A 21,877-nucleotide genomic window follows, 5' to 3' on the forward strand; every position below is an offset into this window, starting at 1 on the left:
AGTAATACTAATCCCGTATTCACTATAATCAATTAGTTAATATTCCAGATAAACTTAAATATTATAACTAAGTGGTCCGCCTATTTAGGGTTACCACCCGTCCGGCTTTTGCCGGACATGTCCTGCTTTTCAATCATTTTGGTTATGTTTGGTTTGGTTATGGTTATTTTTTACAGTTAAAGTGTGCACACTTACCTCCGTAGAAGCGAGTCCTTCTCCGCACATCGGGACCAATAATAAGGAATAAAACTATATTCATTACTACAAAGAACTTTGCCACTGTGGCCCCGAGTTGACTTTAAATTCTGAAGCATTCAATATATTATACTATCCAAGGAATGCATATCAAAGATTTAACTAATCTTTCATCACGAGATACAAATCAAGTGTGCTATTTACAACAATTGATCATTTAAGATTTTATAAAGCACAACTGGTATTTTCCAAGAATATCATTAAGAGTATAATGGACAGTTTAACTGTTTTATCTATCATATGACTTACAATTTTAACAAAATTTCTAAGATCTCATTTTAAATGTCGTAACCATACATCAATATTTTAATGTGTCTTTCCAATTTTAGTAATATCTATTTTGTATTTCTGATATATTAATGTTAATTTATTATAGCTGATGATGTCCCTTAGGGGATGAAACATGTACTAAATATAATAAATTATATATTGTATTGAATAGGTGGACCACTTACTCTAGTTATAATATTTATCTTGAATATTTACTAATTGATCACTAATACCATCTATTACTTCAGTTTCTCTATAGAGCTCATCTGGTTTTACCAGCACCACATCCAGAATATTCTTCCCTCTAGTTGGTTCCATCACTTTCTGAATCAGGTGCCCTTCCCATATTAACTTATTTGCCATTTGTTGATCATGCTTCCTCTCGTTCGCATTACCTTCCCAATTGACATTTGGTAAATTGAGATCACCCCCTACAATCAAGTTCCTTTCCTTATCGTTTCCCACATAGCTGATTATCTTATCAAATAATTCTGAATCAGCGTCTGCGCTACCCTTTCCTTGTCTGTACACTCCAAAGACATCAAGTTGCCTATTATCTTAAGAGATGAGCCTTACCCCTAGAATTTCATGTTTGTAATCTTTAACATTTTAATAGCTTACAAATTCTTCTTTCACCAGAATGAATACTTCCCCTCCTACCATTCCTATCCTATCTCGACGATACACACTCCAGTTCCGTGAGAAAATTTCTGCATCCATTATATCATTTCTCAGTCATTATTCAACTCCTATGACAATATCTGGTAAGTATATATCTATTAAACTACTTAATTCTATTCCTTTCTTTACAATACTTCTACAGTTGAGCACTAACATTTTTATGTCATCCCTACTTGATTTCCAGTTCCCTGTTCCCTTAACACCGCTCCCTAGGCCACCCCGTTTCCCTGAATGTACCTCCCTATAACCCTTCTAAACAAATTTCCTAACTTAATATGTACCACTACAGTTTAAGTGAAGGCCATCTGAGTGCAGATCCCTATCTCCTACCCACCCATTAGGATCTAGAAATCTCACTCCCAGTTTCCCACATACCCACTCCTTAGACTCATTTAGATCCCCAATGACCTTTCAGTCAGTATCCCTCCTACACAGCATTCCACTGATAACATCCGCTTCCTTAAACTACACCCGTGCTGCATTTACCAGGTCCCACACATCCCCAACTATGTTGGCAAGAGAATGAAAGATTAGGGTCTGGAGATTGAAGGAAAAGTAGGTTCAGGTAGAGTTCAGGAATGATAAAAAATTGATATCAAGAACAGATATTCCTCATGTTGAACATCATCATCATAATTTCTTCGCTCCGGCAAGCCAAGTGCGGTTGTGTACGAGCCTCCTCCAGTTCGTTCTATCCATCCACAGATGCTGCTCATATATGTGACACCAGTTCACATCTCTAATTTCAAGGTCCTTCATTATCTGTTTTTCCCAAACGTCACGAGGTTTTCCTCTTGGTCTCTTCCCAGGAACATTGTGGTCAAAGTATGTTCGAGGAGTCCTGTGGGGGTTCATTCTTTTCATGTGACCATAACATTGCAATCTCTTCACTTCTAGAGTCTCCAGCAATCTTCTTTCCCAATCCAAGCTGTTGTCGGATATCCATATTCCTTATTCTATCCATTTTTGTTTTTTGTAGACAAGAACTTCATTTCTGTTGCCTGAAGACGACTCTTTGTTGGTCCAGTAAGTGTTGCTGCTTCCAGGCCATACGTCAATATAGGTACTAGATATATTTTGTACAAACTGATCTTGGAAACTAACGGAAATGTTTCATCCCAAAGTATCTGATGTACAGCGTGATAGAATTTGGAAGCTCTCTGTATTCTGTTACTAATCTCTTGATGTATGGTATTGTCTGATGACAGAACACTACTTAAATACAGGAAGTTATCTACAATATCCATCTCCTCATCTCCAATTCTTAGATGAACAACTGGAGAGTTTCTACTCATCACCAAGCCAACTGTCTTCGTTTTGCTGATTTTGAGACCTAAGGTTGTAAAAGCTTCATGCCAGAGATCTAGTCTAGTTTGTACTTCGCTTCTGTCCTACCCCATACCATTACATCATAAGCAAAAACCATGGCATTAGTTGTTGGATCCTTTCTCTTAACTGCTTTTAAAACTTCATCCATTATGATATATTTTTTTTTGTTAGTTGTTTTACGTCGCACTGACACAGATAGCTTTTATGGCGACGATGGACAGGAAAGGGCTAGGAGTGGGAAGGAAGCAGCCGTGGCCTGGTGTGAAAATGGGAAACCACAGAAAACCCATCTTCAGGGCTACCGACAGTGGGGTTTGAACCTACTATCTCCCGAATACTGGATGCACTTAAGCGACTGCAGCTATCGAGCTCGGTCCCATTATGATTATGAAGAGAAGTGGTGAAAGATGACTTCCTTGCTGGACTCCACTCTTCATTTCAAACCAACCTGACCTTCAATCCTGGACCTGGACACAACACTTGGTATCATCATATAATCGTTGTACTCGTGCTATGATGTTATCAGGCATTTTCTTATGTCTCAATCATTCTCATATGCCTGCATGGTACATGGTCATATGATTTCTCAATGTCCAGAAAAACAGTTATAAGTGTTTTATCCTTGTCCCGATACTTCTCATAGAGCATTCTGGTGGCAAAAATGAGGTCTATAGTTGATCAAGTGTAGGTTCAACATATTTTCTAATCCTGCTCTCAAGGATGGATTAGTAGATTTTGAGGCCATGTGACAGTAGAGTTATACCTCTGTAGTTGGTACATTTCTTTCTATCACCTTTTTTCAACAATGGGATGATGACTCCTTGCTTCCAGTCACTGGGTATTACATTCTCTTTCCAGATTCTATTTAGTACCCTGTACATCCACCTCTCCTAGTGCTTTGATCATCTCAACACTTAATTCATCTGATCCAGTTGATGTGTTGTTTTTCAGCTTAACTATTGCTGTCTCTACTTCCAACCATGTCAAACTAGTGGTATTTGTGCTGCCAAAATCATAAGGTTCGTCGTCTAATGGAGTGACATTTTCATAACAGTTCAGCAAAGTTTCAAAGTGTCTTTGGAACTCCTGTAATATTTTAGTCTTCTCCCTAGTCACCTCACCATTAGGAAGTTTTACAGATTGGATATATTCATTTTGAGTTTTTGCTATTCTTATCAATACTGTATAACAGTTTTTTATTTCCATCCTGTGTTATTTTGGTAGCCAGATCTTCCTTGCATTTCTGCTTTTCAGCTACAACCAACTGTTTGACCTGTAATTTTTTCTTTCTGTAAAGTGACAGCTTCTCTTCTACTTCATGTTGATCCCCCCGCGTTCTTGCTTGATATACGGAAAGAAAGAAAGAAAGAAAGAAAGAAAGAAAGAAAGAAAGAAAGGAAAGAAAGAAATAATTTTAAGAGTGCATTTGTAAGGTGTGCAGAGAAAAACATGTGGGGAAAACATCAAGAAAGGTAAGAGAGAAAGAGAGAACATGGTGGAATGAAAGATAAAGTAAAGGAAAAGAAGAAAACATGGAAGGAATGGAAAACACAAAAGAATGAAGAGAGTAGAGCCAGATACATAGAAGTGAAAAGAGTTTGGAAAAAAGTAGAAGCCGAAGAAAAGAAGAAAATTTGGGAAAACATTCACCAAGGAAGTAAAGGAAAATTTGAACTGTGGGAAAAAAGAAATATTTGGAATTGTAAGAAACTGTCGGAATGAAACAATGAACATAGGATTTGTTGAAGAATATTTCAGTGAACTGCTGAATGTGAGAAACCAGACATGAGCGGAAGGTATCCAGGCAGCAGGAACAGAAGAAGTAACAGAAAAGGAATCAGACATTATACTGACAGAGGTGGAATGAGCAAATAGAAAATGAAAATGGGAAAAGCTGTGGGATCAGATGAAGTAGCCATAAAAAGGATCAAACGTGCAGGACCAGCGGATCTCGAGTGGACTTATAGAATACTCAAGTATGTATGGAGAGAGGAAAAAGTGCCTGAGTAAAAGGGGGTTGTAATACCAATATTCAAGAAAGGCAATAAGAAGATGTGCAGTAACTACTGAGCAATCACCATCCTCTGCTATGTTGCCAAGATAATGGAAAGAATATTGGAAAGAAGAATTATTGGAGGAAAGGTGGAATGTCAAAGAGAAACAATTTGGATACAGAGGTGGAAGGTCAACAGTGGAACCTATTTACATTCTAAGACAGATCGTGAAAAAGAGCTGAAAAAGAGCTAGGAATATGGGAAGAATATAGTACAGACTTTTATAGGCTTAAAAAGGCATACAACAGCATCCCCAGATCAAGAGTTTGGGAAAGCTTAATACAAAGAAGCATAGAAAAAAAAAAAAAAAAAAAAAACATGATACAAGCAATACAGTAAAACCTGGTGCAACTCCAACATAAAGACTTTGGCTGCCATTTCGAGTTGAACAAAATTTCAACTGACTAAGACTGATTCAAGTGATCGAGTCAAAACTGGAAGGTGCGAGTTTCAACATTCAACCAATAGGGATGTATCACGCAAAACTTGTCTGCTAGGCAGTGTAATTGTAATAAACGTTATTCGCTTTCCGCTTCTCGATTGTTTTACATGTGACTTATATGGAGTATTTTTAAATTTATGATAATCGAAACAAAACTGTTGCTTTAAATGCAGGGAAGGCATTCTTTCTGATTATATTAGACATGTTTGTGAAATTAATAACTGGTTCGATAGAAGGCAATTCGGTTTTAGGAAAGGTTATTCCACTGAAGCTCAACTTGTAGGATTCCAGCAAGATATAGCAGATATCTTGGATTCTGGAGGTCAAATGGACTGTATCGCGATTGACATGTCTAAAGCATTTGATAGGGTGGATCATGGGAGACTACTGGCAAAAATGAGTGCAATTGGACTAGACAAAAGAGTGACTGAATGGGTTGCTATATTTCTAGAAAATAGATCTCAGAGAGTTAGAGTAGGTGAAGCTTTGTCTGACCCTGTAATAGTTGAGAGGGGAGTTCCTCAGGGCAGTGTTATCGGACCTTTATGTTTTCTTATATATATAAACGATATGAGTAAAGGAGTGGAATCGGAGGTAAGGCTTTTTGCGGATGATGTTATTCTCTATAGAGTGATAAATAAGTTACAAGATTGTCAGCAACTGCAACGTGACCTCGAAAATATTGAGAGATGGACAGCAGGCAATGGTATGTTGATAAACGGGGCTAAAAGTCAGGTTGTGATTTTCACAAATAGGAAAAGTCCTCTCAGTTTTAATTACTGCATTGATGGGGTGAAAGTTCCTTTTGGTGATCATTGTAATTATCTATAGAGCATCCAGAGTTAAGAAAAGACTACAGGCCTTATGGGCCTGCTGCCTTCCACTGTTGCCATACTCGCTCACTCACCGCTGCTCGGACACTGCTTGTGAAATACAGTGATGACATAAAATTATACATCGTTTGGTACAGCTGTTGCAAGACTAATAATAATATAAATGCCAGATTATCTCCAGTCATTAATGAAATTACAGTCATAACGTTTCTAAGGATAATAGCCCACTCACTGTATCATTCGAAATAGAGTAAGAGTTTGAACATGCAGGGATGTGAACTAAATAATAATAATAATAATAATAATGATAATAATAATAATAATAATAATAATAGGGGTCAAGGAGGATATGGAGGAAAATAATATATCACAGCAGGTAGTATACAACAGACAGGAATACAGAAAAATCATCAACAAAATTAAGGGATTCCAAGATCAAAGTAGCAAAAAAACGGACCGGCAACAACTGGTCACGAGAACATAAAGAAGCCCACTCCGAAAGGATGAAGAAGTACTGGGCCGATCGAAAGAGGAAGAACCGTAAATGAATGATGCTTAACGTGGTCCATAGTAGACCCATTCGAAAACAAGAAGAATAATAACATGCATGTCCAGAAACCGAAATAATTGTCTGGTTTCTTATATCTGAGAAAGTTTCTTGATCGTTGTTGCTTTAAGGGAGCACAGTACTGAGTCTATTAGCCCCCAGAAACATTTCATTATTAAGGCAAATACTGTGTGGTTACAACACAGGAAGCTGACGGCGAGATATCTCTATCTCGGTGATTTATCCTTCAGCTCATTTCAGATAAATTTACTCGTAAGTGACAACAGATGCAAGGGCTTCATGTTTATTACAAAATACGATAACTTAAATATTCTTCCGCAACATAAAATACAGAATGCTGAGTGACCTATTTGTATGATTTCTTAAAATCATGTAGTTCGGGGTTGCTGTTTACGGAAGTGAGGATTGTGTTCAGAGTTGGCGGTTCATCTCTAAAATAAAATTCATGAACAGTGCGCCGTATTCCACTTCTGAAAAAATCATTGTATTTAATGAGTCTGGAATTACTGCGAATTAACTTTTTCCTTTCCCGCTTCTTGCTGGGACTCTGGAGTGGCCCTTCGCTGGCTTCCTTCCTTATTTTGAAGACGGAAGGCCTCGAAATTCCTAAAAACTTTGCGGCTTTATCTACTACCCTGTTTACTCTTCGTTCTGGATGCTTTGTTTTCAAATATGAAAATGAATTAAGCACCATTTGCCGTTCCTTTCTCCTAACAACTTCTCTACTTCTCCTTTTCACATGTTCAGCTATAATTTAAATGTATTACTCGCTGACTGATTATATAAAATACTAAACAGACAAAAACTATACACGATACACACAACCAAAACCAATGCAATACACGAAAAATGAAACACAATATACTGTATTTATAACAAAACACTATGCGCCCCAGCAAGACGATCACTTCACTCTGGCGAATATCTCCCTTACATAAGCAATCACTGTAATGAGTGACACACACAAAAAGGGAAACATGCCGCACTGACCTCACCAATGAAGATTCGCATTAAGCTGAGTTATTACACGTGTTGACTACTGTACACACTTCCGCACTACACGCTGAAATGTGGCGCGCAATGCGACAAGCATGGCCGGCTGATCCGTGTACTGAACCGCATATACGATATTTAAAAAGGATAAAATCAAAGTTATCAGAATGATTTTACGTCTTCTTCAGTACTGTATGGCACAACCAATACTTGTTTCATAAGAAAAATTATACATTTTGATAGGGATTCATTATCATTTTTATATACAGGTAGAACTAAAGTGGGTAACACCAATAGAAGTAAAAGCCCATAAGGCCTGTAGTCTTTTCTTAACGCTGGATGCTCTATAGGTGTTAATATAAGGAAAGATCTTCACTGGGGTAATCACATAAATGGGATTGTAAATAAAGGGTACCGATCTCTGCACATGGTTATGAGGGTGTTTAGGGGTTGTAGTAAGGATGTAAGGGAGAGTGCATATAAGTCTCTGGTAAGACCCCAACTAGAGTATGGTTCCAGTGTATGGGACCCTCAGCAGGATTACCTGATTCAAGAACTGGAAAAAATCCAAAGAAAAGCAGCTCGATTTGTTCTGGGTGATTTCCGACAAAAGAGTAGCGTTACAAAAATGTTGCAATGTTTGGGTTGGGAAGAATTGAGAGAAAGAAGAAGAGCTGCTCGACTAAGTGGTATGTTCTGAGCTATCAGTGGAGAGATGGCGTGGAATGACATTAGTAGACGAATAGGTTTGAATGGCGTCTATAAAAGTAGGAAAGATCACAATATGAAGATAAAGTTGGAATTCAAGAGGACAAACTGGGGCAAATATTCATTTATAGGAAGGGGAGTTGGGGATTGGAATAACTTACCAAGGGAGATGTTCAATAAATTTCCAATTTCTTTGAAATCATTTCGGAAAAGGCTAGGAAAGCAACAGATAGGGAATCTGCCACCTGGGAGACTGCCCTAAATGCAGATCAGTATTGATTGATTGATTGATTGAAATGAAATTACGATATTCTGTCGATGTTTTGAAAGAGATGAGAAATGACTATTGCAGATTTGAAAGCGGAATTGAAGGAAAAGGGCGGAAAATTATCCGCAAAGAAGCTAGTTGACTGAAAGGGAAGGACTAGAAGTAGCAACCTTTTCTTTTAGTGTTTTTGTTAAGATTGAATTCTTTAAGGGCAAATAGCCTTTTGAAAACATGCGTAATATATATTAGGTTAGAAGTGTACACAAAGCATGATATTGGCACAACTGCAGTACCAGAGGCTACATCTAGTACTACTGAAATGAATTTCCCTTCAGTGCACGGGTTTCAAGACCTTGTTTCAGGTCATAAGACAGATATAAATATTTTAAATTTAGAACTGATGAATTATTTTGTGTTCAGGAAGTCTGGAATTGATGACGCTCCAGTGTTAAATTATACGTCACTCTGTGATTCAGGGTACACCACCGCACACAGTGTTAAGGCTGCTTCCCTACTTAATCTTCTTAATCTTTGGATAATTTTTTCCAAGGTGCAGGTGCCACTCCCTAAAAATATAGAAGGTACAGCATTCTCATTAAGTCTTCGTCTTTCACCTAAAATTAATGAATAAAGCCCCATCTAGGGGCTGTGACAGCTGCCAAAGCCTGTCACACTCCCCTGGGGCAATGACTAATGGCTGAGAGATGAATGAAATGAAATTGGAGACTGTTGCTGGAATGAACAATGACAGTGAAAACTGGAGTTCCAGGAGAAAAACCTGTGCCAACTTCGCTTTATCCAGCACAAATCTCACATGGATTGACCCGGATTAGAACCACGGAACCCAGTGGTGAGAGGCAGGCACACTGCCACATAAATCACAGAGGCTCACTGAATAATAATAATAATAATAATAATAATAATAATAATAATAATAATAATAATAATAATAATAATAATAATAATAATAACAATAACAACAACAAATGTTATATTTTTTACATCCCGATAACTACTTTTACAGTTTTTGGAGACACCGGGGTGCCAGACTTCTGTCCCACAGGAATTATTTTATGTGCCATTAAATATACTTGACACGAGGCTGACGTATTTGAACACCTTCAAATATCACCGGAGTGAGCTAGGATCGAACCTGCCAAGTTGGTGTTAGAAGGCCAACGCTCTACAATCTGAGCTACTCAGCCCGGCTAAAATGATTGAAATAGGTCATATTAGCTAATCAGAAGGTCACTAACTTATTATAAAATTATTTCTTAATTAGAATTCATTCTCTTATTCACTCGTTTCAGTAATGACAATCTTCAACTGCAAAATGCTTCAACCAGACATTGACATTATCAGTCACACTTTTATTTCTTAGGTCCTGTCTACGAAGTGCATGCAACCACTTTTTACGGAAGGGCTCCTCCTTATGAAATTGATGGTATGAATATGATTGACCTTGATTTCGGAACACTGAAATAGTGCAATAGTTAGGCAAAATACTTTTCTTGTCTTCTTTTCTGTCACTGCGATATATTAAAACTTTAACTTCTTCAAGTAACTTGGCATTTTCTATCAGAAACATATAGGAACAAATGACGATTGACAGGCGCATACCGTCTACCACTCGTGAGACATCTATCGGTAGTGTTTCAGTACATCCCTATTCTGCGCACTTGCAGATGTGAATGACAGTCAACTTGCTGACAGACTTTAATTTTGTCATTTGTAAGGAATTTCATGACTTTTCCCATATCCCTAATTAGGCTATCACAAGACAAATATACACCACACCGGTCAACTTCACACGATTTTGTTCCAGATGTGGGCTATGGCACGACAAATATTCGCTACCCTTCACTGTACAACTAAAGATGAAATACATTTCTAACTTCTAAATGGAATGCAAAATACAAGCAAAAGCAGGCTCATTGTGTTATTATGCAGTTTCACTGCTAACCAGCAAACAAAACTGAGTATTTCTGAGGCTAATGGCTTACTCTCCGAAGGTGCAATTTATCCTGTGAAGTTAAAAATTTCCAGGTATTTTCCCATTATCACACAACTGCGGCGAGGGCTCTTACCCGAGTTGGAAATAACGTTCCTTCAACAAGGGATGACAAATAACATTCTCTGGGCTAAGAAAAATGTGATTGTGCTAAGCGGTAATAGCTAAAACTCGTGACGTGATAAGCGAGATATTTTTATATAGATTTGATACGATGAGAATCAGGACTTCAAATTTACAACGAGCTAAACAGGAATATGTGTTAATAAGGAATGCATTAACGAGGTTTCACTATATATGATAACTGTTACAGCTGTGTGAAGACACCAGTGGGTAGAACTGAATGGTTTAGAATTTACAATGGGCTAAAACAAGGGAGTGTGTTGTCACCTTTATTGTTCATAATGGTGATAGCACCTGTAATAACCTACGGCATCTCCAGTATCTGGCAGCATCTGTCAGTAAGAAACTTAGTGGAAGTGGAGAAGATAAAAGCAACATTTTTAAAGAGAGCCCTATGTTTAATGGTTTCGTAAGAAAATATTTCCACCTAATCGATACCTTTCTTTATTTTGCCTTTGGCAATTTATATTATCATTAAGAATAACATCGAAAAAGGTATCGATTAGGTGGAAATATTTTCTTATGAAACCATTAGATTATATCATCGATACGGCTATGAAGTGGATAGTTTGTAATAGCCCTATGTTTGTCGAAATTTACGTATTTGAGACTGGTGTATGAGTTAACTAAGCAAATTATGTTTTTGGAGGAAATACGGGATACATTCTCTCTCCCATCAACTCCAGCATATCAAAGTTTATTTCGCGAATATCAGAGAAAGAAATCGGAAATCTCGCTGGACTACAGTACCGAAGCGATGATGAACGACAAATGGAAGGAAGCCAACTATGAGTTACGGCACGTAACAACAAGACTAACTGTGCATGGTTTTCACTTCAAACTATGCTCCACGATGAAGTATCACTCACCAAAAGAGGGATGCATGTGTGCTTTGTGAGGGAAGCAGTGTGATCGCTATCACGGACTAAGTGTGCAGAAAGGAAAAGTCCTCTAATTATGTTCTGCATTCTTTGTATATGGCAATTTGCTGCAATAAATATATTATTAATGGTGATGGACGAGATCGCAAAGGCAGCAAGGGAAGATTCTAGAGTGGAGAGAATAAATGTAATGATGTTTACAGATGACGGTGATGTGATCTGGGGAAAAGATGAGGATTGAGGATCAATGTGGAGAAGAGGAAGACAATGGTGATGAGTAGAGGAAGTAAAGTAGGAAAAGGAGTTATCAAAGTTGGAGACAAGGAACTGGAAATAACAGAACACTTCAAATATTGGTATATGAACTGACAGAAAATGGAAGAATGGATAGGATATGGAATGGATACAACTGGGGAGTGCCTTTTACCACCAGTTGCAGTAGTATTCCTCAAAATATTATCTCTGATCCATTTCCAATCACTCATGGATTGAAACAATGATGTGTGCTTGCTCCAACACTCTTCGCTCTTTATCTAGCTGCCATGCTACATGGAATATCTACAGACTATTCAATCTGGCTATACTTCGCTCGCAGAAGCTCACTAAGATTACCTCTGTTACGGAATTGCAATATGCAGATGACGCTGCTGCACGTGCTCTAGCATTTGAGGAGCTGCAACAGTTGGTCAGTTGTTTCAAGAGTGCTTGCGTTCATTTTGGTTTCTCCATTAATGTTCAGAAAACCAAAGTACTTGCACAGCCTACACCTGGGTTGAACCTCCCAGCTTTCCATATATTCAGTGCTGATACTCCACTGGACAAGGTCAACCACTTTTTATATCAAGGAAGTATTCTCTCAACAAAGGCTAACTTCTCACAGGATGTGGATAGGAGAATTGGTTGTTGTTGTTTGAGTCATCAGTCCATAGACTGGTTTGATGCAGCCCTCCATGTCACCCTATCCTGTGCTAACCTTTTCATTTCTACGTAACTATTGCATCCTACATCTGCTCTAATCTGCTTGTCATATTCATACCTTGGTCTACCCCTACCTTTCTTACCACCTACACTTCCTTCAAAAACCAACTGAACAAGTCCTGGGTGTCTTAAGATGTGTCCTATCATTCTATCTCTTCTTCTCGTCAAATTTAGCCAAATCGATCTCCTCTCACCAATTCAATTCAGTATCTCTTCATTCGTGATTCGATCTATCCATCTCACCTTCAGCATTCTTCTGTAACACCACATTTCAAAAGCTTCTATTCTCTTTCTTTCTGAGCTAGTTATCGTCCATGTTTCACTTCCATACAATGCCACGCTCCACACGAAAGTCTTCAAAAACATCTTTCTAATTCTGATATCAATGTTTGAAGTGAGCAAATTTCTTTCCTTAAGAAAGCTCTTCCTTGCTTGTGCTAGCCTGCTTTTTATGTCCTCCTTACTTCTGCCATCGTTAGTTATTTTACTACCCAAGTAACAATATTCATCAACCTTTAAGACTTCATTTCCTAATCTAATATTTCCTACATCACCTGCCTTCCTTCGACTGCACTCCATTTCTTTTGTTTTGGACTTATTTATTTTCATCTTGTACTCCTTACCCAAGACTTCATCCATACCATTCAGCAACTTCTCGAGATCTTCTGCAGTCTCAGATAAAATAACAATATCATCGGCAAATCTCAAGGTTTTGATTTCCTCTCCTTGGACTGTGATTCCCTTTCCAAATTTATCTTTGATTTCCTTTACTGCCTGTTCTATGTAAACATTGAAAAGGAGAGGGGACAAACTGCAGCCTTGCCTCACTCCTTTCTGGATTGCTGCTTCTTTTTCAAGGCCCTCGATTCTTATCACTGCAGACTGATTTTTATACAGATTGTAGATAATTCTTCATTCTCGGTATCTGATCCCTATCATCTTCAGAATCTTAAATAGCTTGGTCCAATCAACATTATCGAATGCCTTTTCTAGATCTACGAATGCCATGTACGTGGGCTTGTCCTTCTTGATTCGATCCTCTAAGATCAGACGTAAAGTCAGGATTGCTTCACGTGTTCCTACATTTCTTCTGAAGCCAAATTGATCTTCTCCCAACTCAGCTTCAACTTGTTTCTCCATTCTTCTGTAAATAATTCATGTTAAAATTTTGCAGGCATGAGATACTAAACTAATGGTGCGGTAGTTTTCACACCTGTCAGCACCGGCTTTCTTGCGAATAGGTATAAAAACATTCTGCCGAAAATCGGATGGGACTTCTCCTGTCTCATACATCTTAGACATTAAATGGAATAGCCTTGCCATGCTGGTTTCTCCTAAGGCAGTCAGTAATTCTGAGGGAATGTCATCGATTCCAGGTGCCTTGTTCCTATTGAGGTCACTCACAGCTCTGTCAAACTCTGACCTGGTTACAGACCATAAATCTCATGTTAGATCCATATTGATGGCTGAACTTCTTACAAATTGTACAAAATCCTACTCAGTACTCAACAATACATCCAATTAAGATTAAATTTTAAATAGACATGTTTCAACCCAGCATAGGGTCATTCTCAGTAAAATTTATATAATAACTAAAAACATTAGACACACAATATGAAGAGCCTTTTAAAAAGTTTCTCCTTAAAAACAACATGATAAAAGTTAAAAGTGTGAAACGCTGGTCATTAAAACAATTTTTGAGCTGGAGGCCTTTCTTTATTGTGATATTCTCGTTGTCTGCTGATGCAGTCCAACTGATATCTGTACACTGTTGAATTAATTAATGTGTTCAGTCATAGGCTGACAATATAAGTTGTTATTGAAGTTGAACCATCTGTTTTTAGTCCGTAAAGTGGATAATAAAAATCAAATTAAGAATCAAAAAATGGTGATGTCAGGAAACATTTAAGGTAAGTTTTGATGTACGAAATAAACTTACATTACGTGGCCCGCTTGCATTACTTGTGTTCCCTGTCTACAGAGTTCAGCTCTCGACTGACCTACTCCCACAGTCGAAACATACGACGTGTCGTTAGGACGAGGTGGAGTGTGGCAGTATGCAGGATTATGGGAGTGGTAACTGAAACGGAGTGTAATAATTGTGAAATCTTCTGGTATTGTTTTTCACTACAAATAATCGAAATGAAAGTTTCCCACATTATATTCTTCCACACTAATGTAAAAATTCTCTAAGATGTTGAGTAGTGGACCTTTTAGTTTGCACTGTAGAATTTTTAGATCCTGACCTATCGTGGTAAAATCTTTACGGATATGAGTTTAATGTCTTAAAAGGTAATTAGATTTTTGAAACCTCTTCCTGAAGTGTCCCATATTTATGTTTGATGAACCAGAAAGTATAATTTTTCTTTTCTCCGAGGAACAACTCTGAAAGCAGCAATTGGTACCTTGCTGGTCTCTAAATATAATCAGAATCCAAACCTAAGTTCCCATTAAAAGAAATTCATTCACTTCCAGTCTCATACAGTACACCAACTTGTTAAAGATTGACTGAGAACTAGACCAGAAGTTGATAGTAAAGAGAAAGGCCAGTTCAAGATACAAACAACATAGTACTTCATTTTTCTGATATCTACAAATCAAAACATATGGAATGAAATAAAACCCTGCTGTTTTAAAAAGAAATTCTTCTTAATCTGCTACATTTGTTTTATTTTTTCTTCTTATTCACATTTTTGAAATTTTAATAATTACTCCAGTAATTCTTACAAACCATACGACTTACCAGATCTCTCCGTCTGCTGCTACTATCTAGTGACCGCTCACTAGGAGATGTAGTAATTGTTCCATCATCTTCTGCTAACACCTCACTAGCTACTTCTAGAGGTTGAATAGGGTCATTTGGTCCAGGGGTCACACGAAACATAGCATCTAAACATTCTGTAGTCTTGTCACCTGAATAATTTACAACCACAAAATTCTCACTATCTGATGATGCATCACTACGTAGTGATGCGGTGTCACTTGCATCATCAGGACTTGCCTTTAGTGCTGAATCCAGTGATGTCATGAGGTTACTGAAACCTTTCTTAACTGAAGATAGACCAGCATTTAAATTGTTGGGGATTACGAGTCCAGGAAATGCAGTAGGACTTGGACCACTGCCATTTCTATGTGAAACTACAGGATAAGTATATTCTCCCATTTGATATTCTATTTTATCCCCCATGTGGAGGAATTGCTGCTGCTGCTGCTGTTGCTGTTGCTGTTGCTGCGGCTGCTGCTGTTGATGCTGCTGCTGTTGGTGATGATGTGGCAACTGTTGCTGCTGCTGTTGATGCTGTCGTTGCTGATGCTGTAAGTCAATACAGAGAGATGATACCTCACTGCCAGGAGTAAGGGGTTGTTTCATTACACCCTGAGGGAGGCTAACATTATCTTCCTGCAAGCTGGCAGAGTCTGGTATCACAGATTCCAAGTCTCCACCTGAACATTCCTTTCCAGGTGACATTGATGGCATGACAAATGTCACCTCCACCTGTAACAACATTTAGGTTGAAATAGTTTAATAATATAAATCCCGTTATATATATTCTACTGAACTACTTAGTGAAATTCAGGCTCATGAGCATTTTCTCAATATTTTCACACATGAATATATCCCCCCACAAAAAGCAAGAACAGCAAGCAAAAAACAGTTAATGATACAAGATTAAAAAAGACATGAGACATGTAAATCTAACTTATCTACAATATCTACTGCACATTTACATGCAAATATATGAATGAATCAATCAATGAATCACTCATCGATCTGCATTTAGGGCTGTTGTTCAGATGGCAGATTCCATATCAATTGTTTACCTAGTCTTTTGTTAAATGATTTGATAGAACTCAGAAATTTACCAAACATTTTCCTTGATAAATTATTCCAATCCCTAATTCCTCTTCCTAAAAATGAATATTTGCCCCAATTTGTCCTCTTGAATTTCAATTTTATCTTCACATTATCATCTTTCCTACCTTTAACCTCTTAACCGGGTGTGATGAGTAAATTCGTCTACCAATAGTTGTTACTCAATTGGGTAATGACAAGTTAACTAGTCTAGAGCCTTAGAAAAATGTTATCTGCTGGGTGAGACGTGTTATCTCGTCTCTTAGTATTGTTGAGTGTAGTTCTATGATCGTTTGATAGATGTCAGCAGGTTCCAGACTTGCTACACCATAGTGCTCACCAATATTTCATTGTATTTTCTTCCATTCATAATGGCTAAGCGCGCAAATTTGGATGATGAAACAATTCTTCAACTCACTTATTCAGATGACGAATTAGATGACAACTCTTTGGACAGCAACGATAGCATAAATGGTGAAAGTGACAATGAACTTGCTTCTGAAAATGAGGAAGAGGGAGAAGATATTAGCTTGCCTACAACAAGTAATGCAGCCACTTCACACTGATATAGCCAAGGTAATCCTCGTGCTCCTTTTACGTTTGTATCGGACAGTAAAATAAATATTGATTTATGTGATTCCAAGAAAGCAAGCCCATCGAATTATTTTAGCCATTTTACAGTGGAGGATCTAATCAAGCTAATATGTGAGCAAACAAATAAATACGCAGAACAATTTTTCAAAGTGCATACGGTACTGAAACCTCAGTTGCGAGCTCGGGATTGGACTCCAACTACCACATGAGAAATAAACTTCTTCCTATCCCTTCTCATTTTTCAAGGAATAAGAAAGAAGCCTACTTATGAACTATCCTTTAGTCACAGGGATTTCATCTCGACACTATTCTTCAACAAAGTGATGAGTGAGAAAAGGTTTTCATTATTGTTTAAATACTGTCATTTTCTTGACAATAAGACTTAAAGATGCCAACATGAGTGGGAAGTTGTTCAAAACTTGCCTGTTCTGAATCCAATTTGTAAGAAGTGCCAAGAATTGTGTATACCACAGGAAAACATTTGTGTGAATGAATCAATAATGCTGTGAAAAGGATGGCTGCAGTGGAAGCAATTTATACCATCAAAAAGGAGTCACATTGGTTTCGAATTGTTTGTTCTTTGTGAGAGTGGTTCAGGGTACATTTGGAATTTTATTATATACACCAGAAAGTATACAGACTTTTACAATTGGCTTTACGTCGCACTGGCGCAGATATGTCTTATGCCAACTATGGGATAGGCAAGGGCTAGGAATGGGAAGGAAGCGGCTGTGGCCTTAATTAAGGTACAGCCCAGCATTTGCCTGGTGTGAAAATGGGAAACCACGGAAAACCATCTTCAGGGTTGCAGACAGTTTCAATTTTCGTTGTAAGAAATAAGTTATTGATATTCAGCCAGTTTATGTACTTTGACCATAAACAATAAAGAGTTAGGCCTACAACATCAAATATTTTTATAATGTACATAATGAGTTACAATTTTCACTATTACATTTTAAGAGGTGCTTTAGAAACATTTCTAATATAATACGGAGTTAAGGTGTATAAGCTGTGACTTGTGATTGTTTGTGTTTAAATTATCTGATAAACTCACCAACAATCGAATCATGCTTACCAGGAATAAAATCAGATTATTTATTTGAAGGCATACTATATATCTATTTGGTAGATATGTTAACATTATTGTTGTTGTACTTTAAGCTTGGATAATAAATATCTGTCCTAACTTTCACTTATGATGGAACTCCTTGCCATTTTGAGGCTAGCTATTATCATCGGATGCCTGATAAGTTTAAAATACTATTTTCAGAAACTTAGTGAACAGGGAAATTCACATAACACTATAACACTGTGCAAAATCAAGCAGTAAACTTGTTGAATTATGTAATTATATTACTGTTTGCTTAATGAATAACAGGAATTTTACTTTTAAAAAAAATGGAAATACTGTCATTTCCATCCAGGAAATAGTAAATTGTAGCTTGTACGCTTAAACCCTGTACCTTTGTAGATCGTAACACAAAAATTGAATACGTGTCCATTTTCTTTGATTGAATAAATATAAGAAAATAAAAATAACTTTTTATATCGAGCGTAGTATAAATCAAACCTTTATCTTAAAAAGGTCAGTTTTGCTATTATAGTGTTTTATTTTAAATACTGAACCCCAATCAACATTTTGCTGAGGAGTGGAGGACAGCTTCGTAATCACAATCAGTCATTGTTGCCTTCCTTGCAAAGTGGGTTCTCTCTCTTGCTTCACTGTGACGTATGCTTGCTACGTAAACTGCCCTGCCCGAATTTACGTCACATCAGCCCGGCGGCACTGGGCTAGCCTCACGGACGCCCAACTAAGCACCCCTCATTTAAATATAGGAGAGAGAAGAAGTAATGATATAAACTTTAAATTGTAGTTTTTATGTTATGTAAAACATACTAATTATGTACAGTCTGCAAGAAAGTTTGGTAATTCCTAATGTAACAAACGAAGTTAACAGGAATGTGAAGAAAAGTTTACGAATGCCAACACATTAAGAAAAGCATTCGGAGGACTAAAGGCAGGAAAGTTTAACAAAACCGATAAGCTTGTTACTAAATTCATGCAAAAGAAATGAAACCAGAGTTATCCAATAAGTCACAAAGTTATCAGAATGAAGATGCCGGATGTGGTATGTGGGTTAAAAGCTCCAGTAACTAAATTTAAGGCCAACCTGGAGTGGTGTAAACCAATAACTCGGTGCTCGGGACTGTGTTTGTGTCATTGAGTAACTACTGTGCAAAGCCTACCAGCAGATTAGACTGATAATCTGGTCATCTATCAACATTGCATAATGAAGCTATCCACTAGAAATCCAGAATATTCATTCCAGTGCAGAAGTGTCCATCTTCTCCATTAATTCATATTTAGAAAGTTCCCATTTATGAAACTATGCTCTAAAAATATTTCTATATAGCAGCAAGACTAGTGAGGATGTTCAACAGAAATATTACTTTATTGTATGATAAATAATATCCTTCAAATCAACATAATCTGAAAAGTGAACTAAATAATGAATAACATAATATAAATACCTGTGGTAAAAGTGCACCAATAACCATAGAACCACTTTGTTTTTGCTTCAAGATACGGTTTGAGTCTAAGGCTAATACAGTAGCAAGTTCTGTAAGTTCCTCAGATAACCGCAACAGGAACAGGTACTGGTAGTGATTCAACTGAACACTCACAAGGTTAGATATGTGAGCTAGTGCATGGATATCAGCAGTTTGAACAGTGTCGTCACATTTATCTCCATCACCATTGCAAGTCTTCAAAGAAGCATTGTCACTAGTCCCAGGTAACTTAACATGAACCCACAATGTCAGAGGAAATGCGTCCAAGAAGGGCACACTTTTGTTAGTACCAGTTGCAGGTGCTCCAACAAAATCACCCCACACAGGATCTAAGCTGACACACCACACATCCTTTGCCTCTGTCCATAACAAGTCCCGACACAACATTCGTTCCAGTTCACCAACAGTTGCAGGAGCTACATTGCCAGGGAGGTGATGCTCATAATCGCTCCCTGTCAAACAAAAACACTGATATAATATACCACAGAGACACGAAGGAAAAAAATTGGTAATCACAAATTTAGACCAAAACAATACTGATAATGGTTACCAAAGTTTTGTGGGCCCAGGTTGATATAACACAAATTGAGCATTAAAAAGTATACCGGCACTTCTACACTTGAGTGCTGCAAAATATAAAATGAAAGGAGAACAAATCATCCAATATAGAGAATTATGCTTTATACTGTTAAATTCCACAAGGTTACAAGAAACTACAGAGATCTCAAAAATTTCAACAAGTTTCAATGTTTTCATTACTTCATTGACAAAGCAGCTAGGGTTCAAGATTTGTTCATAAATTTGTCACTACATTCCCAAAGAGTAAAAACAGTCTCCCACTACCCTATAGGGTAATTTTTATCATTATTCTCACAAAGGACTGGATGTTAACCACAAAATCCTAGTAGCATTCTTAGTTGGTCACTGTATCTATTACTACATTAATTTTCACTACAAGACCTTTGGTGGTAAGAAAATCATTCTACTTCACCTAAATCTTATAAGAAAAGCAGACTCTTGCTGCAGTTTTTCAAGTTACTATTTATGCATTTCAATGCAATTTTCCACCAGAATGAATGATAAAAGTTGCTGAATTGATCAAAATCAGGCAACCAGTTTAATGACTGATATTGTTCCCATTTGAGCAAGGACTAACTGTTCGGTCTGAAAATAAATTTTTCACGACAAATAAGTTTCTTCTTACACCCTACAACTTGTTGTAAATCCTACAGTTCTAATTGCGACTTTATTTTGGTATAAACAAATATCACATGAGATACGTTCACTTCCTTATTGTCACTACCTGTATTCCTTAACAATACACAGTTATATGCAATTATACACAGCACTATATTATGAAGGGAAATACAGTGAAGCAATTTATTTTAGATTCTGTCAAGTATAGATGTCAACAAGTTCTCATACTGGTTATTCTCTTCAATATCACACAGTCGATTCAGAAAAGTACAGATATCAACAGTCCACACACTGATTGACTACCCTCTCACTCAAGTTGATTCTGACAAATACAGACATCAACTCACTCTAACCCACACTCTACATTTTCTTACTGCACTGACTCTGTCACTGTCTCACTGACTGACTGACTTCACCACGGAGTCAAACTGACAGACTTTCTTTTCGACCTAGAAATATCGACTTCTGGAAATGTTGCTGCAATACTCTGAATGGAATACATCCAAACACTTAAGAGACAATCGATTGACCGGCCTCTCGATTGGAGTAGGTCAAACTCGAGTGTTCGCTTACCGTTTACAAACACACATGGACAGTCTATAACATTCCTAAGGTTTCTACATGTATCTGGATAATAAATCATTATAGTAAGTTTCCAGAAACCTCCAAACGTATCAGAATGATACTCGACTGTTCCTGATATATGAATATTACAGTTTTCTACAGTTTTCAACTACACAGATTTTACTTTACAAATAAAAAGTCTATGTAAACCTACTTTTCAATACAAAACAACCATCCATATTAGATGGGATGATATCTATACATGTTTCAGCCTATCTACAGGCCATCCTCAGTAGAAGCTAAAATATTACATTCATGCAATTCATGTTGATGACATTGTTGGGAAAGCATACAGATCGTTACATGCCATAATGGGGCTACTTAAAGGATGCAACAAAGAATTAAAAGAGAAAAGTTACTTAAGAATGGTTCATCCATTACTGGAATATGCAAACAGTGTTTGGGATCCTCACCAGGAATACCTAATAAAAGAAATAAATGGTATGCAGAGGAAAGCAGCAAGATTTGTAACGGGAGATTTCAGGAGAAAAAGTAGTGTATCAGAAATGTTACAGAAACTTGGGTGGGAAGCTTTAAGTAAGAGAAGGGAGAAAACTAGATTTATAGGATTATATAGAGCCTATACAAGGGCACTCTATTGTCCTGGGGACAAGAAATAATTCCCAAAGGCGGAGGAACCAGTT

The 21,877-nt window shown here is 37.3% G+C and overlaps 1 protein-coding gene across 1 annotated transcript in view; it reads right to left on the bottom strand.

Annotated features, from left to right (window-relative positions):
* The window catches only part of LOC136866041 (bridge-like lipid transfer protein family member 3B), a 458,695-nt gene that overhangs the window by 146,074 nt on the left and 290,744 nt on the right, over positions 1–21,877 (bottom strand). The window contains exons 13-14 of the mRNA XM_067142666.2: positions 19,374–19,864; positions 15,138–15,890 (exon numbers count right to left, since the gene is read on the bottom strand). Of these exons, the coding sequence (XP_066998767.2) occupies positions 15,138–15,890; positions 19,374–19,864 (1,244 nt within the window). The remainder of the gene's footprint in view (positions 1–15,137; positions 15,891–19,373; positions 19,865–21,877) is intronic.

The sequence above is a fragment of the Anabrus simplex genome, chromosome 3 (assembly GCF_040414725.1).
Source record: "Anabrus simplex isolate iqAnaSimp1 chromosome 3, ASM4041472v1, whole genome shotgun sequence".
Taxonomy (NCBI): domain Eukaryota; kingdom Metazoa; phylum Arthropoda; class Insecta; order Orthoptera; family Tettigoniidae; genus Anabrus; species Anabrus simplex.